This window comes from Amphibalanus amphitrite, unplaced genomic scaffold (assembly GCF_019059575.1).
Source record: "Amphibalanus amphitrite isolate SeventyFive unplaced genomic scaffold, NRLGWU_Aamphi_draft 000153F_arrow, whole genome shotgun sequence".
NCBI classification, from domain to species: domain Eukaryota; kingdom Metazoa; phylum Arthropoda; class Thecostraca; order Balanomorpha; family Balanidae; genus Amphibalanus; species Amphibalanus amphitrite.
In genome coordinates this window covers 12,347-28,648 of record NW_024881648.1, presented here as the reverse complement: position 1 = coordinate 28,648, position 16,302 = coordinate 12,347, and the positions used below count along the sequence as shown (strand labels likewise).

Sequence of the window (16,302 nt, the reverse complement as noted above, 5' to 3'; positions counted from 1 at the left end):
TTTGAAGCCTCGCGAGCAGTGATGCAGCAATGACGTTTACTGCGAGTGGGTTGTCAGTGCCAAAGTGGTGTGTGGAAATGGCAGCTCGCGACTCCTGCATACGACGACATTTACCATACATTTGCGGAATTTATAATTCACTTCGCATCGCTGCCGCTAATTCTGCTTCGCCTTTCATTCTTGCGGATCCGACTGCCTCCTCTAGCTCATCTAACCTCACTTCTCACCACACGTCGTCTCACCTTTACCCCTCCCCCTCAGGTGACGGCCGTGGACGCTGACCTGGGTGAGAACGGCCAGGTGCACTACGACCTGCTCCGAGGGAACGGTGACCTGTTCGCGGTTGACCAGCTGAGTGGGGCCATCACACTGCGCCGCAGCCCCCGCGGAATGGACACCGCCTTCAGGCTGGTGGTTACCGCGTATGACGGAGGTGAGTGGGGGTCGGGAAAGGTTTGGATCGTAGCGGATGGAAGTAGGGGTAGAGAGGGAAATAGTGTGTTTAGATGGGCTTGCTCTGTTATCTTAAAGTTTAGCTAATTTGCCGGTTAGTTTTCGGGTTTCTAATATTCTTTAGAGTGCGATTGTCTGAGGGCGATTTGACTTTTATGTGAGCTGCTTAGAAGCAATTCCTTACGATGAATGTTTCCCGTTGCAAGACAGCCGCCGGCGGGTTTCCTCGTTCACCGCGCGGTGGTAGGATCTGTGATCTCATTTCTGGGCCAGCAAAGACTACTGGGTGTTTCGCGGCTCCCCACACCGTAAATTAAACCAGGCTCAATTTCATTTCGTCCCGCTTTAGATTACAATAACGCATTCATTATTGGTAGATTGATGCTCCAATAAATCACAGTAGGCCGATGCAGATCTGAGGCCGGTACCGTCCACGGACGCGGTAGTCGCTTTCTATCTCTACGTCTTTCTGATATGTGATGCAAGCCAGAACATGCGATTAATCAGTAATTTATTGGATGGCTTTCGATGGCGGGCCGCGGCGCCGTGCTAGACACGCAGTGAGCCGGTCTGTAGATTATGCATGCGGATTAAGCTTTTGGCACCGCTTTGATTGCGTTTGGGGTCTGACGAATTATTTGTCAAACAGGGCCTGATTTAATGGTCTCCTTGCCGATGCAAATTCTTGCTGATGCAATATTAGGAGGCTTAGTGTTCAGTGTGAGCCTGTGTAAGCCCATGAATTTTGTCGTCTCATGAGATCACGGGATTTTGCGACTCGCGCGCCTTGTCTCTCTGTCCAATCTGGTAATGCTGACTGGCGATGGTGTGACTGTTTGACGCCATCCGACAGTCCGTCTGGCCGCTGTCGGGCCGGGTCCGCTCTCTGTCACTGCCCGACATGCAGATGTGCGCCCTTTGTCTCTGGCAGACGGAGCACCGTCGCCATCTCCCCAACTCATTCCCTCCTAACGACCCGCCGGCTCTTGCCGAAGGAAATTTGCAACACTTCGCGATGCTCGTCTCCATGAAAAATGGCGCTGCTTTGCTCGCTCGAACTTGTTCTGAGATAATGGGTGGGCCGGTGCTTAGGTCTCTTGTCTGCCGTTTAATTTGTCCTCGGAAGTCGCTTAGCCTCGTCGGTTCAGCAGGGAGAGGTTGATGCAATCCCATAATGTTCTTCGCGAATATCTCCAAAACGCGTGGATGGATCGGAACGGAATTTGGCATAGTTTTGCGTTCATCCTTCGAACACATACCTAACCTTTGAAGTTCAAAATAAACCTTTATATTAAAACATTTCCAGGTACTCTAGCTCCCAGAGTCACTACAGCAGCCCTCTCATTAACAACCCTCTCTCCCTCTCTCTCCAGGCTCCCCGCCTCTCTCCTCTGAGGTGGAGGTGCTTGTGACCACTGTGGACGGCACACAGCCCCGCTTCTCCCAGCCGCACTACTGGGCGCGCGTCTCGGAGGCTGCCGAGCGGCGCACGCCCGTGCTGACCGTGGAGGCGGCGGCGCCCTCACCGTCGGCCGCCGCTCAGCTCGGCTCGCCGCTCGTCTTCCAGCTGAGCTCGGCAGAGCAGCCGGTGCTGTTTGATGTGGATTTCACCACAGGTGAGGCAGGTGGAGAGGTGTGGACCAGTGGACAGGCTGAGTGAGGTGTGAGGCTGTGTCAGATGTGAAAATGATGGAATATATTTTGTAAAAGAACGGTATTGAGAAGGGTTGTACGATTTGTATCAGAGGTTTTATCTTCTTCCTCAGTGGGAAGATGACGCATTTCCCATGTTTTGTTAGTAGGATTAGGGTTGTCATACATTTTCGTGATGGTTTAGTACAACTTGGCCAGCATGAATATTTAGCAGTACAAGGTATTTAAGATTTAAAGTGTTCTGATAAAGTCATGAATATTCAACTACAAGCTGTTTACGCTTACAAGCGGCTTAAATTACAAGTTTACACCGATGCTGGAGGAGCTGATCTGGCAGGTGTTAGCGTTCTCACATTGTGTATTCAGTCAGCCCTGTACCCCTCGTCAACATACCTCCCCCCTTCGTCCCTAATAACACGTCACAGTATTAGGTCACAGATATGACCTCCAATGCCCCCCCCCCCCTGCAGGCGTCCTTTACGTGACCGGTGAGCTGGACTACGAGACATCCTCTCGTCACCAGCTGACCGTCACGGCCACGGACCGCGTCACGGGCTCCGTGACGTCCGTGCCCGTCACGGTGAACGTCACGGATGCTAACGATAACGCGCCGCAGTTCGAGCAGCTGACGTACTCTGTGACGGCAAGCGAGGCGGTCCAGCCGGGCGTGCGTCTTATGACCGTCACAGCCACCGATAGAGACGAAGGTGAGCGCCGGTCTGATGTTCTAAGGGGGAACAGGGAGTGGAATAGGGAGGGAGGGAGAGAGAGAGAGAGAGAGAGAGAGAGAGAGAGAGAGAGAGAGAGAGAGAGAGAGAGAGAGAGAGAGAGAGAGAGAGAGAGAGGAGAGAGAGAGCATACGGAGGTGAGGGAAGGTAGAGCGAGGTAGACGGAGTGCGAAGCGTAAGGATGCCTGCAGGATTGTAGAGTGTAGATAGGCTAAATGCTTTTCGAAGAAAGTGTGGTTGTTCATTTGAAGACGTTGTATTTGTAAGAATGTCGATTTGCTTGACAAATTTGATTTGCTTAGGCTGCGGAACTACGGTGTTGCAGAAATATAATTATCGTTTTTCTTTGGGTTCTCGGGAAATACTATAATGCAATAGCGCCAGGAGCTGTATGCTAATTCGACACGGTTCCTTGGTGACCTTTCTGAGAGAGCACGAGACATTTGCATAATGTGCCGCGGATATTTGAAAACTGACTGAAGTCCGGCTCCTTGTATGGATATCAGTGTTGTAACTTGTGAAATGGACTGTCGTTTTTCGGCTGGGAATTTCTCCACTCCTGTGGGGCTCGTGTAGTCCACGTGTTAAAGATAAGCCGCCGTAAGTGTATTAAACGACATACCGCAGGGGGACCTCCCTGTGATTGGTGTTACATTTTTAAGGCTTCCTCATGAGGTTAGCGTACACTGTAGTGCATTATTCAAACTACGAGCGTTTACCGTACTCTGAATTACCTACTACTCGAGTCATCTGATTGCAATCGTCTACGCATTTCTTGCAGTACATATCTTGTAACCATAGCTCCTTTGCTATCAACGTATGCAGCGTATGAAGTGTATGAATCCTTTTCGGCATTTCTTCTTTGATTGAAGTGTTCAGTTATTATGATAAAATACTTTTCTGTCAAGCTGCACTATGCGCCCTCATTTCACCACCATGCACCCCCCACCCCCCACCCCCACCCCAACATCGACCCCCTCCCACTCTAACGCACCGCTCCCCCCCCCCCCCCCCCGACAGACTCTGGCCGGCCGCTGATCTACCGCGTTCAGAAGGCTGACGGCTCGGAGAGCTTCCTGTTCCACATGTCTGCGGACGGCGGCCTGATGGTCCGGAGCTACCTGGACTACGAGCTGGAGAGATCTCACCGACTGGTGCTCACAGTGTCTGACGACGGATCGCCGCCGCTCACCGGCACAGCGCAGCTCACAGTTAATGGTGAGAAGGAAAGAACTTACAGTGGTGAGAGGGTGCTGCGGCCGCTTACCGCACCGCCCAGCTCACAGTTATTGGTGAGAGAATACCGCGCAGCTGACGGTTAATGGTGAGAGGGATACCGCGCTGCCGTATTCATTGTTTCCATGTTTCCATTGTTTCCCGTATATTCACAATTTCTCTCCGTCTGGCTTTACTGTCACGTAAGAGTTACTGCAGGGAAGTATGGGACAGCCACTTACTCCATTACTTAGTCACGGCGAATAATTATCCCTAATGGATCTAATCTCTTAGACCGAGCTAGGGAGAAGGTTTTACTGAGCAAAATATCTTAAAAGCAGGTGGAAAAGCCATTCTTTGGAAGAGTCATTATTGCTAATGAGTTTGCTTCCCAGTCTTTCCGGGTTTCAAAGCTCACACGAATATTTGATCTTGATATTCGAGCATCAAAGTCGTCTTTGGTCGTGTGTTCCTACTTATCAATGGTAGAAATCCTACGTCAATTTCAGCGAATATTAGCCGGCTTTTGTGTTACCGTTAGCCATTGATGTGTTCCTAAAAGCACCAAATGTATCGATCAAACGGGCACTTACCAAAATGGCTTCGCCAACTAAATGAAGTGCGGGCCGAGTTACCTACCCATCACGTTATCATATTTAACTGATTTAACTACGGCAACTTTGACAATCCGCTTAGTAATGAGCTTGTGATCGCTATTGACCGCCGACCGGCGAACGCGACGATGGGCTATCACAAACTATGACAAAGGAATCATTTAGCTGTACACGGAGATAATATTGTCGTCGTTGCGCGCATCAGAATTGTTACTTCTCGTACTGAGGCTCTTCAGCGCCTATACTATAGTAGTTGCGTAAGACTCGTGTGCCGAGGGGCTTCCTAACACAGCAATCGGTCCTATCGGCCCGCGCTGAAGTACGCTGTAGGGTATTCCCGGTACGTCCTGTGAGAGGTGACAGACACCAACTACATATCCCATTGTATTCTCTGTACTGTAGGACCTGTAAATTTGTCCGACACTGGGGGTAACTACCGACTACAGCCGGTGGGGCAGTGTGGGCGACTACTGCGTCTCCCGTATTGAACGGTCTGCACTGAGGATGTAAATACATTGCAAGTGGAAACCCGGCCGTGCAATAGGCGACTCCAATAACTCTGAGAGTCTGTTTACTCAGGCTTTATTCACGGCACCGTGAGGTTAATCAATCGCCACACAAAACACCGCAGCTGACCTTTGGTTTCCGCTGTGATAGCGTGCTGTGCGTCACTTTTGCGAACTCTCGCCAACTCAATGCTCTCTCCGTCTCTCTCTCTCTCTCTCTCTCTCTCTCTCTCTCTCTCTCTCTCTCTCTCTCTCTCTCTCTCTCTCTCTCTCTCTCTCTCTCTCTCTCTCTCTCTCTCTCTCTCTCTCTCTCTCTCTCTCTCTCTCTCTCTCTCTCTCTCTCTCTCTCTCTCTCTCTCTCTCTCTCTCTCTCCCCCTCTCTCTCTCTCTCTCTCTCTCTCTCTCTCTCTCTCTCTCTCACCTCCCCGTCCTCTCTCCCCGCGCAGTTGAGGACATTAACGACAATATGCCGACGTTCGAGCGTGCCAGCTACCACTGTCGGCTGACGGAGCTGCCCGTACGGGGCCAGTTCGTCACCATGGTCAGCGCCCACGACCCGGACAACGGAGACGTGATCACCTACCGCATCGCCGACGGCAACGACAGGCAGATGTTCTACATCAACAAACGCACAGGTGGGTGGCGGATGGGGTGCCGATGGGCTGCAGGCGGTAGGATGATGTGATAGGATTGGAATCGGACTGGCGCTGGTATACGGTTCTGTTGAAAATGTCTATTCGATATTAATCCGATGACGTGTTTGAACTTGTCTTCTATTCTGTTATGTTGTTCTGTTTTGGTTTGGTTTTGGTTTTTGTGGTTTTTAGTGTTTGACTTTGTCATCTAACAATGTAACATACAGAACCATCATATGCTCCAAATCTGATGCATCTAGCCTAAGATCTCACCGATATTGGAGTGGTAGTGTCCAGCCGTAACCTCCGACCCGTAAACCGTTATTTTTCGTGACGCTCACCCCCGTCTCCGTCACGACCCAGGTGTGATTACGGTGGCGAATATCCGCGCGTTCGGCGACTCAGCCGAGTACCACCTGAACATCAGTGCTGCCGACGGGGTGCACCACACCTACGTGCCGCTGGTCGTCGAGCTGCTGCCCGCCAACAAGGTAATGACAGAATCCACACATACAGCTTTTTCGAATATAGATTCCTTGTGTAAGGCGTAGTAAATTCTTATATGAAATGGGTGGATTGCCTGTGTCTCAGGGCAATCTAAAAGCGATTTTGATTGGCGTACTTCTGTGACTTGCTGTCTTAACAATTCTCTTTGTGATGTAGGGAAATGACGCGATATGTTTTGTGACTTTAACAGTGATGGGGACTGTCTCGAAATTATTCACTGTCTCAAAATTGGCACACAAAGATGTCTATCTCAGTCTAGACCCCAGTCGGTATACGCCCCTGCCCCCTCACTGACCCGTCCCCCTCCGCCCGCCAGCACGCGCCGGCGTTCGACAAGGTGGCCTACGAGACGGACGTGCGTGAGGACGTGTCCAGCGGTACAGAGGTGGTGCGGGTGCGCGCCGTGGACCCGGACCGCGGCCTGTTCGGTCAGGTCACCTACAGCATCCCGTCCGACGTCTGGAGGGAGGTGTTCACCATCAACGCTACCACCGGTTAGTGGGGAGAGGGCGGCAGGGGAGGGGAGGGGAGGGGAGCAGAGGGATGAAGGGAAATGGTCGTAGACAGGGGTATGTTTATATGTTTGGTAGTTTTGATGCGATGGGGATGGTTTAGGAACGGCTCAGATAAATGACAGTGAACATTTTGTGAGTGGTTTAGTATCCCCTTGATGAAGCTCAACTTTGCTCCCACTTCTCCGGCTGACGGCAACCGCTATAGAAATAAAGCAGCCTTGTCTTTGATAATCGGAGTAGCCCCCAGTCCCTCTAACCACCCCGCTCCGTCCGGCAGGTGTGGTGAGTACCCGGCAGCTGCTGGACCGCGAGGCGCGGCCGCTGCTCGAGTTCTCCGTGTGGGCCACGGACGGCGGCCACCGGTCCGACCACGCCACCGTCAAACTGAGACTGACCGACGTCAATGACAACCTGCCGCGCTTCCAGCTGGAGGAGTACCGCGCCACCGTCGGGCCGGACAGCTCGGCCGGCGATGTGGTCTGCAAGGTGAGAGGGAGGAGGGAGGGAGGGGGGAGGGTCAGTGTTCCTTGGTAAGAACTGATACAGTAGTCTTCCCTATTCTATCTGCTTCGTGGGATAATCCGCTTCCGAGAGGTGTGTATTCTATCGCTGTATTTTAGCCTAACTCACATCTGTGTTGAATATGTGAAAAGTTTTATCTATGCTTTGTCGCAGTTGTCACTGTTTACGCTCTCCTTTCTCCAGGTGTTTGCCTCTGACGCTGACGAGGGCGATAACGCCAGAATAGCCTACTCCATCTACGAGACGGAGAAATCCGACATTCGCAAGGTGTTCGACATTAACACGGATACCGGAGAGATTATCCTGATGCAGCAGCCCGCCGAGCTTGGTGAGACTTCTACTGACGACTCTGGAACATCATATGGGGTGGAGGGATGGGACTCAGGATCGTGGACAATGGCATTGATCATCTACTGAGGGAGCTAACGGTGTGTTCGTTGCGCTGCGAGTTGTTTGTTCCTGACGTCATGTGATAATGTAGAGTCAGACACGATGTTTCAGTCTCGTATAGCGCCAATAGGCAGTATCTACATAAGTGATCCTTATATTCTGTCTTCCGCCTGCCAACGACTGACCTCTGACATCCCCGCTCTGCAGAATCGGCCGTGTACCAGCTGTTTGTGCGCGCCACGGACGGCGGCTCGGAGCCCCTGGTGGCGGATGTGCCTGTCGACGTGGTGGTACTGGCAGACAGCCAGGGCCTGCCTGTGTTCGACCCGCTCCGCACCGGGCCGCAGGGGCTCTTCCTCAAGGAGAGCGACCCCGTCGGTAAGTAGGGGACAGGAGTATGCTTGCGAACCAGCTGGTAACAGGGTGTGACTCTTCAGAGACGGAGAAGGAATGTAGAATGGCTCACATGAATTCTGAGGGAAAAGCGGCTGAGTTCTGTTGTTTAGGTGACTGCGTAAGTGCCCGTCCAATGTTCATTCTTCCTGTTCTGGTAAAAGCGCCACCGGCAAGGTACAAAACTTTCAGCTGCGCAAACTTTCAGCAAACTATGGCAAGATTTGCATACATGCAAATCTTAAGAAAATTAACCTCACTCTCATTCTATCTAAAAGTAAATTCCGGATTCGAAATAAAACAAACTTTTTGAGAAGCTTTCGGCATTGCGCCATCATCAGCTCTGGAGTTTTATTCGCAAACATTTGAGAAAATATGCATTCGGGCTGATAGTTCTGTCTGCAGTTATTTCATCCAGTACTTCCTTCATATTATATAACAGTTGGCGGCGCAAGAACATTTCGTTACACACATGCATGTAGATCGACATCGTATCAAATAAACATCGTATAAGTTAACATCAAATAAACCTCGTATCGTATCGTGCATCATTCTTTTGAACAGATTCTTTTGAACACATAGGAGGCCCAGATATTGTGAAGTAAAACACCTTAAATACATTCATCACACAAACATACAGCGAAAAAAAAAACCACAAACACATACAACATACAAATAGGACATACATACACCTTGCAAACAGTTGATCGATGTCGATCAGTCTGTCAGGCTCAGGTACCACGCCGTATCAAAGACCACGATGAGGTTTGTGTGTTAAGGGTAGGTTTCAGATCACGAATGTATATTGATTCCCAAATCTTTCTGTCTGGACCGTCTTTGGAGACATGCAAAATTTGGATCGAGATGTTGTCGCTGCCCAGCTGAATATCTGGATGTTTGGTTTGATGGAAGCCAAAGGGAGTGTCTTCTTTTCTGTTTCTAGCATCTCTGATGTGCTCGTTGTACCTGAGCCTGACCTGATTCGTTGTACCTGATTTACATGCAAATCTGTTTCATAATCCCACGTTATTAAATAACCAAAGTGCTAACTTCAGCGCTCACAATTCAGCCACTGAACTTGTGTTTGCCTTTTTGCGATAGAATACCGTTTCGCTCAAAGTTTTGCTTCCGTTTAACTTACTTTTCTAATAGGCGACACATCTAGACACCATAAGGTACCCGGCTGCTGTACTAGTCTGGTGTACCCTGCCCGTACCACACCGTACCCTGACCGTACCACTGATGTACCGCCGCGTGTCCGCAGGTACGCGCATCACGTCGGTACAGGCTCGCGGCACCGGCACGCTCACCTACTCTGTGGTATCTGTACACAATGAGCCGTCGGCTGATATGTTCGAGGTGGACGCCGACGGGCAGCTGATCCTCGCCAAAAGTCTGGACAGGGAGTCGGTGGACAGGTGAGTCGGACGCTAAATGGACAGGACTGCCTGATCCTTTGTAGATAGCATACTTTTTTATTTATTTGTTTATTTATTTATTTATTTGTTAATAATTTGATTTTAGCCTCCAATGGTATGATGGAACATTTACATTTCTAAGGAAACTGGCTGCATTTCTCAAGCCCCAGAGCAATGAACGCTAGCAATATCACTTGCATGTTCCATTAACCATGTACTCGTCAGTCGCCAGATGATCGCAGGTAGAATGCTGTGAGCCGCGCCTATGACCGGTGCACGTCTCGTGTTTTAGGTACAACATCACGATCGCCGCCCGCTCGGACGCGCTGCCGCCGCTGGTGGCCTACTCGCACCTGATGCTCTCCGTGATGGACGCTAACGACAACGAGCCCGTGTTTGACGCTCAGGTGTACAGCGGTACCGTGCGCGAGGGACTGCCGGCCGGTACTCGGGCGCTGCAGGGTGAGTACAGGGTGTACTGTGTGTACCGAGGGGAGTGTACTGTACCGTGAACCGTGAACTAGACGCGTTTACAAGCTCGTTGTATGGTGTACCTTTGCCGATAATGCATAGTAACCTTCCCGTTCTATGCCTCTTCTCAGTTTTGGTTTATTGCCATCGTCGGTCTTAGACTTGGGTCCATTTCCACAGCTCTTTGCATGCCCCATCTGCGCGGAATCGGCATATTGGCGTCGTATTACTCCTGCTCATTTCCCATCATCTGACGGCTCTCTCCCTCCCTCTGCTCTGGCAGTGTCCGCCTCGGACCCGGACATCTCCTCGAGCGGCCAGGTACGCTACCGTCTGTCGGCCGACTCCGGTCACCTGCACTCGGTGCTGGCCGTGGACGAACGCTACGGCTGGGTGACCACGCTCCGGCCGCTGGACAGAGAGACCCAGGACACCTACCGGCTGTCTGTGGTCGCCACCGATAGAGGTGGGTGGCGGAGGGTTCTGTGAGACCCAGGACACCTACCGGCTGTCTGTGGTCGCCACCGATAGAGGTGGGTGGCGGAGGGGTCTGTGAGACCCAGGACACCTACCGGCTGTCTGTGGTCGCCACCGATAGAGGTGGGTGGGGGAGGGGTCTGTGAGACCCAGGACACCTACCGGCTGTCTGTGGTCGCCACCGATAGAGGTGGGTGGCGGAGGGGTCTGTGAGACCCAGGACACCTACCGGCTGTCTGTGGTCGCCACCGATAGAGGTGGGTGGGGCAGGGGTCTGAGAGACCCAGGACACCTACCGGCTGTCTGTGGTCGCCACCGATAGAGGTGCGTGGGGGAGGGGTCTGTGAGACCCAGGACACCTACCGGCTGTCTGTGGTCGCCACCGATAGAGGTGGGTGGGGGAGGGGTCTGTGAGACTCAGGACACCTACCGGCTGTCTGTGGTCGCCACCGATAGAGGTGCGTGGGGGAGGGGTCTGTGAGACCCAGGACACCTACCGGCTGTCTGGTCGCCACCGATAGAGGTGGGTGGCGGAGGGGTCTGTGAGACCCAGGACACCTACCGGCTGTCTGTGGTCGCCACCGATAGAGGTGGGTGGGGGAGGGGTCTGTGAGACCCAGGACACCTACCGGCTGTCTGTGGTCGCCACCGATAGAGGTGGGTGGGGGAGGGGTCTGTGAGACCCAGGACACCTACCGGCTGTCTGTGGTCGCCACCGATAGAGGTGTGTGGGGGAGGGGTCTGTGAGACCCAGGACACCTACCGGCTGTCTGTGGTCGCCACCGATAGAGGTGGGTGGGGGAGGGGTCTGTGAGACCCAGGACACCTACCGGCTGTCTGGTCGCCACCGATAGAGGTGCGTGGGGGAGGGGTCTGTGAGACCCAGGACACCTACCGGCTGTCTGGTCGCCACCGATAGAGGTGGGTGGGGGAGGGGTCTGTGAGACCCAGGACACCTACCGGCTGTCTGTGGTCGCCACCGATAGAGGTGGGTGGGGGAGGGGTCTGTGAGACCCAGGACACCTACCGGCTGTCTGTGGTCGCCACCGATAGAGGTGGGTGGCGGAGGGGTCTGTGAGACCCAGGACACCTACCGGCTGTCTGTGGTCGCCACCGATAGAGGTGCGTGGGGGAGGGGTCTGTGAGACCCAGGACACCTACCGGCTGTCTGTGGTCGCCACCGATAGAGGTGTGTGGGGGAGGGGTCTGTGAGACCCAGGACACCTACCGGCTGTCTGTGGTCGCCACCGATAGAGGTGCGTGGGGCAGGAGCAACGTAGAGGGAGGGACGCGTTTTATTTTTTTTTTTACTTTATTTTTTTCTTTCTTTTTTTACCCGTTACTTTCACGATGCAAATTCAACTTTTGTAATACCAATAAATATTTTTTCGGTTATAACTCATTTCTATTTACATAACCAAGATTGCTGTCAACCAGTTAGTGAACCTCTCAGCTACATCTCGGGCCCTGAGATCTCCCAGCCTTCCCTTGTCTCCGCCACTGACTCTCCCCCCCCCCCCCCCCGCCCCCGTCAGGCTCGCCGCGCCGCTCGGCCACCGCCAGTGTGGTGATCACAGTGGCCGACGAGAACGACTCACCGCCCGTGTTCGAACGCTCGCGGTACGTGGCCGTGGTCAATGAGGACGCCCTGCCTCGCACGGCCATCATGAGACTGAGCACGAGCGACGCGGACGAGATCACCGAACCGGTGCGGTTCTACATCACCGCTGGCGACCCGCACACCCAGTTCGAGGTGAGCATGGGGGAGAAGGGTAAGGGGAGGCAGGGGCGGAAAGGAATGGCAGGAAGAGAAGTGAGAGATAAACAGAGAAAACGGTGGAGAGGAGAGGTAGAGGTGATGTGCTAGTTTCGGGGGTCTTGTGGCTTATGACACGGTGAATGAATGATTAGTCAGTAATTAGGATAGGATAGTGTGTGAATGTTCGTCACCAATTCACTGAACTCGTCTGCCCCCGCCCGCCTCCTTCCCTCAGATCGTCTCGAGCGGCTCCAACAGCGGTGAGCTGTTTGTTCTGGGCACACTGGACCGGGAGACGGTGCCCAGTTACGATCTGGCCGTGACGGCCACCGACGGCTCCCAAGTGGCCACCACTGTCGTACACATCGACGTACTGGATGCCAATGGTAAGTGCGAGCTGGGTACCGTATCTGTACAGTTGTAGGTGGAGCCTGGGGGTGAGGGAATGATGGATTGGATGCCGGATCTTAGGATGCTTTTAAATATTTGTTCTTTAAAGACGGGGTTAGTGGAAATAAGCCTACATGTTTCCGTATTTAATTCATAAATAGCTTTTGTAACGGACGTTTGCATTGCATTGTGGTATAATCGCAACCTCCACGAATGATGCATTAAATGCATACCTAAAAAAGACGGCTTTCGATAAACCTCTCTGTCCTATTTCTCATAGACACCTCACACGCCTCACCCTCCGATCTGGTCTCCTCAGACAACGCGCCGGAGTGTGAGGAGGAGCACTACCAGGTGACTCTGAGCGAGGCGGCGCCTCCGCAGCACGTACTCACTGTGCGCGCGACGGACGCCGACGATAGTCGGAACGGACGACTGCTCTACTACCTGGCCGGCGACGGCGCCGAGGACTTCTCCATCGACGCGGCGCTGGGTGAGACGACTTGGATTGAGGGGAGAGGTTGTGGGTAGGTGGTAGCTTTGATGGAATCGTGAGTTGTGAGAGTGAGTGATTGCTTTCAGCAATTCCCACAGCAAGATAGTTTAGACTTCCGCTATTTGCTACATGCGATTGTATAATCAAAGTAAAAAAAAAAAAGATCTGACGGACATCTTACACGTTAGCTGCTATACCACAGATGTATGGGCTGAATATTTCATTCACGCCGCTAATTGACTCACAGCTAACCTAACCGTCCCCTCCCCTTTTCACAGGTCACGTCAAGGTATCTGGCACGCTGGACCGCGAGACGCGCCCCGTATACCACCTGGTGGCCCACGTGCAGGACCGCGGCCGGCCCGAGTGGGAGTGCACCAGTCGACTGACGGTCGCCCTGCTGGACGTGAACGACTGTCCGCCGCGCTTCCCCCAGTCAGTGGTGTCCCTCACCGTGCCTGAGGACACGCCCGTCAACAGCATACTGGGACGGCTGCACGCCAGCGATGACGATCTGGGTGAGAGAGGGGAGAGAGGAGAGAGAGGGAGGGAGGGAGGGAGGGAGGGAGGGAGGGAGGAAGGAAGGAAGGAAGGAAGGAAGGAAGGAAGGAAGGAAGGAAGGAAGGAAGGAAGGAAGGAAGGAAGGAAGGAAGGAAGGAAGGAAGGAAGGAAGGAAGGAAGGAAGGAAGGAAGGATGAGAAGGAGAGGGAAAAAAGAGGAGTACCTATGGAGGTTTCTGGGGAAGAGATGTTGACTGGAGTTGGCGGAGGCAGATACGAAGTTTTGATGTGATGTGTTTGATGTGAAAATTATGCGTTTTAAGACGAGCATATTTTGATTTTTGCTTATCTTTCGATCGCTGACCTCAGGCCTCGACTACCAGCTGACCGCTGCCCTTTCTCCCTCTCCCCAGGCGCGTCTGCCGAGCTCGAGTACAGTCTGGTGGACTCTGAGGAGAGCCAGCTGCTGCTGGACCCGCGCACCGGCGTCCTGACGCTGGCCCGGCCGCTGGACCGGGAGCAGCAGGCCATGTTCAACATCAGTGTGATGGCCACTGACGGCGGCTCGCCGGCGCTCTCCGGCACCGCCGCCGTTATACTGCTCGTGCAGGGTGGGTGGACAGAGATTATAGGGGTCTTCATTAGAAATCAGTCAGCTCATAACCTAATGCGTGAGCTGTGTGTTATTCGAAAGTTCAGGTCACTGTCGCTGGAAAGTTCACTGTAAGTTCGGTTGAACTTTTGGTTTTTGGGGATTCTCAACATTCTACCACAGTCCACATGACCTGTGCTGGGTGGACACTTTATAAATTAATCGGCTCTGTGCCCGTACATCAGAATTATCACCATTCATCATGATCTGTTCTGACCTTCCTGCGTTCTTCGTTTCCCACAGACGTTAATGACAACGCGCCGGAGTTCACCAAGACCATGTACCACGCCAGCGCGTACGAGAACACCACAGTCGGGACGGAGGTGCTCAAACTGCTGGCCACCTCGCGTGACTCGGGGGTGAACGCCGAGATCAGCTACAGCATTATCGGCGGCAACGAGCACAACATGTTCGAGATCAACCGAAAAACCGGTGAGAGGACAGAGGGACTGGGAGGCTGGGAACGGTGGAGCAGTGAAGGGTGTGGACGTAATGATACGGTACGCCTGACAGCCTGCATTCCAGCTTTTGTCAGGCGTTGCATGTCGAAGCAGCTTAGCTCGAAGCAGCTTGGCTTAGCTTATAGTCGAGAAATGCAAGGCGTATGTGGTTCATGGTGATACTGACGATTAGTTCACAGTAACACTTACATTTGCTCCCATGCTTTCGATGCTTCCTCGGCCGTTGGAAAGTAGTCATTTGGAATTGTTTTTCATTGAAGTTTTCAGTCTCGCTCGTTTCCGTGAAAATCTCAGCTCTCAGTCCATCAAACACCCAGCCTTCCATACCCCCTCTGACCCTCCGTCCCCCGTCCCACAGGTATCGTATCGGTGACCGCCCAGCTGGACTTTGAGCGGGCCCGCGAGTACATGGTGACCGTGGAGGCGCGTGACGGCGGCACGCCGCCGCTCAGTAACCACGCCACGGTGAACGTCACGGTGCTCGACTGTAACGACAACATGCCCGTGTTCGGACAGGAGGTGTACAGCGCAGTTATTAGGGAGGATGTGCCCACTGGAGAACGCGTCCTGCAGGTGCGTGGATGGAGAGGGGAAGAATATGTCAGTTTTGTTTCATTGTGATGTTGCCTCTGAAAAGGGTTTGGAGAGGAGGAAGGATTTATTTTATTTTAAGCTACGCTTCAGGAGCAGACAGACGTTGCACAATGCACTCCAGCTGAGTGCTGCTTGTATTCTTTTGACTCTGTCAAATATGTAATGTCAGATGAGCTTCTTGGCCAAACCAAGCAAAACACTAATAAATGGATAAAAATTCCGCCCGCTCACCACGGCTGTTTATCCGACCAGTGCTTAACCGACCTGACCTGATCTGACCTATGACCCGTATCCACCTCTGTTTTGACCCGTGGCCTACCCATATCCACCTCCTTTCTGACCGGTGACCCGTCTGTGACGCCCTGTGACCCGTCTGTGACGCCAGGTACACGCGGCTGATCTGGACGCGGGCACCAACGCGCGTGTCCGCTACTCGCTGACCGGGGGCGACCCGCACGGTCAGTTCGCCGTGGACTGTGACACGGGACATGTCTACGTGAACACGCAGCTCGACAGAGAGATGGTAAGAGGCGGAGCGGGGATCACACGGCGGGGAGGGCTGAACTGCGGGCCTGCTTTACATCAACAGTGGTTAGCGGACAGGTTAACTGTGCCCTACCCCCTGAATTATTTTTGCTTTTCCTCTCCCACGCACTATACTTCCTGGCAATTACCAGGGGCCGTATTCACGTCGACATCGTAGGTCGACTTTCTTTCGTAAGTATACTTAGGTATTCACGTCGACACTTCTTAAGTTTTTATCGACGGAGCTCAAGTAATTGTTTTGTTTGTATCACTCAATAAAATGAACTGAACTGAACTTAACTGAATTTAAAAAAAAAATGTTTGAGAAGTAGGTTATGCGTAATAAAATTCTACGAAAATGATCGACGTGAATACGGCCCATAACTTGCAACTAAGCGTAGTTTAAGATCCAAGTAAGGTATATCAGC

The 16,302-nt window shown here is 52.7% G+C and overlaps 1 protein-coding gene across 1 annotated transcript in view; it reads left to right on the top strand.

The window, feature by feature from the left end:
- LOC122383070 (fat-like cadherin-related tumor suppressor homolog) overlaps positions 1-16,302 on the top strand; it is a 116,170-nt gene that overhangs the window by 88,049 nt on the left and 11,819 nt on the right. Inside the window, exons 19-39 of the mRNA XM_043369175.1 lie at positions 262-433; positions 1,827-2,069; positions 2,577-2,813; positions 3,855-4,052; positions 5,616-5,804; positions 6,168-6,295; positions 6,628-6,805; positions 7,104-7,312; positions 7,532-7,676; positions 7,946-8,116; positions 9,396-9,549; positions 9,842-10,011; positions 10,304-10,486; positions 12,033-12,250; positions 12,492-12,642; positions 12,966-13,139; positions 13,421-13,660; positions 14,056-14,253; positions 14,538-14,726; positions 15,114-15,328; positions 15,735-15,872. Of these exons, the coding sequence (XP_043225110.1) occupies positions 262-433; positions 1,827-2,069; positions 2,577-2,813; positions 3,855-4,052; positions 5,616-5,804; positions 6,168-6,295; positions 6,628-6,805; positions 7,104-7,312; positions 7,532-7,676; positions 7,946-8,116; positions 9,396-9,549; positions 9,842-10,011; positions 10,304-10,486; positions 12,033-12,250; positions 12,492-12,642; positions 12,966-13,139; positions 13,421-13,660; positions 14,056-14,253; positions 14,538-14,726; positions 15,114-15,328; positions 15,735-15,872 (3,900 nt within the window). The remainder of the gene's footprint in view (positions 1-261; positions 434-1,826; positions 2,070-2,576; positions 2,814-3,854; positions 4,053-5,615; positions 5,805-6,167; positions 6,296-6,627; positions 6,806-7,103; positions 7,313-7,531; positions 7,677-7,945; positions 8,117-9,395; positions 9,550-9,841; positions 10,012-10,303; positions 10,487-12,032; positions 12,251-12,491; positions 12,643-12,965; positions 13,140-13,420; positions 13,661-14,055; positions 14,254-14,537; positions 14,727-15,113; positions 15,329-15,734; positions 15,873-16,302) is intronic.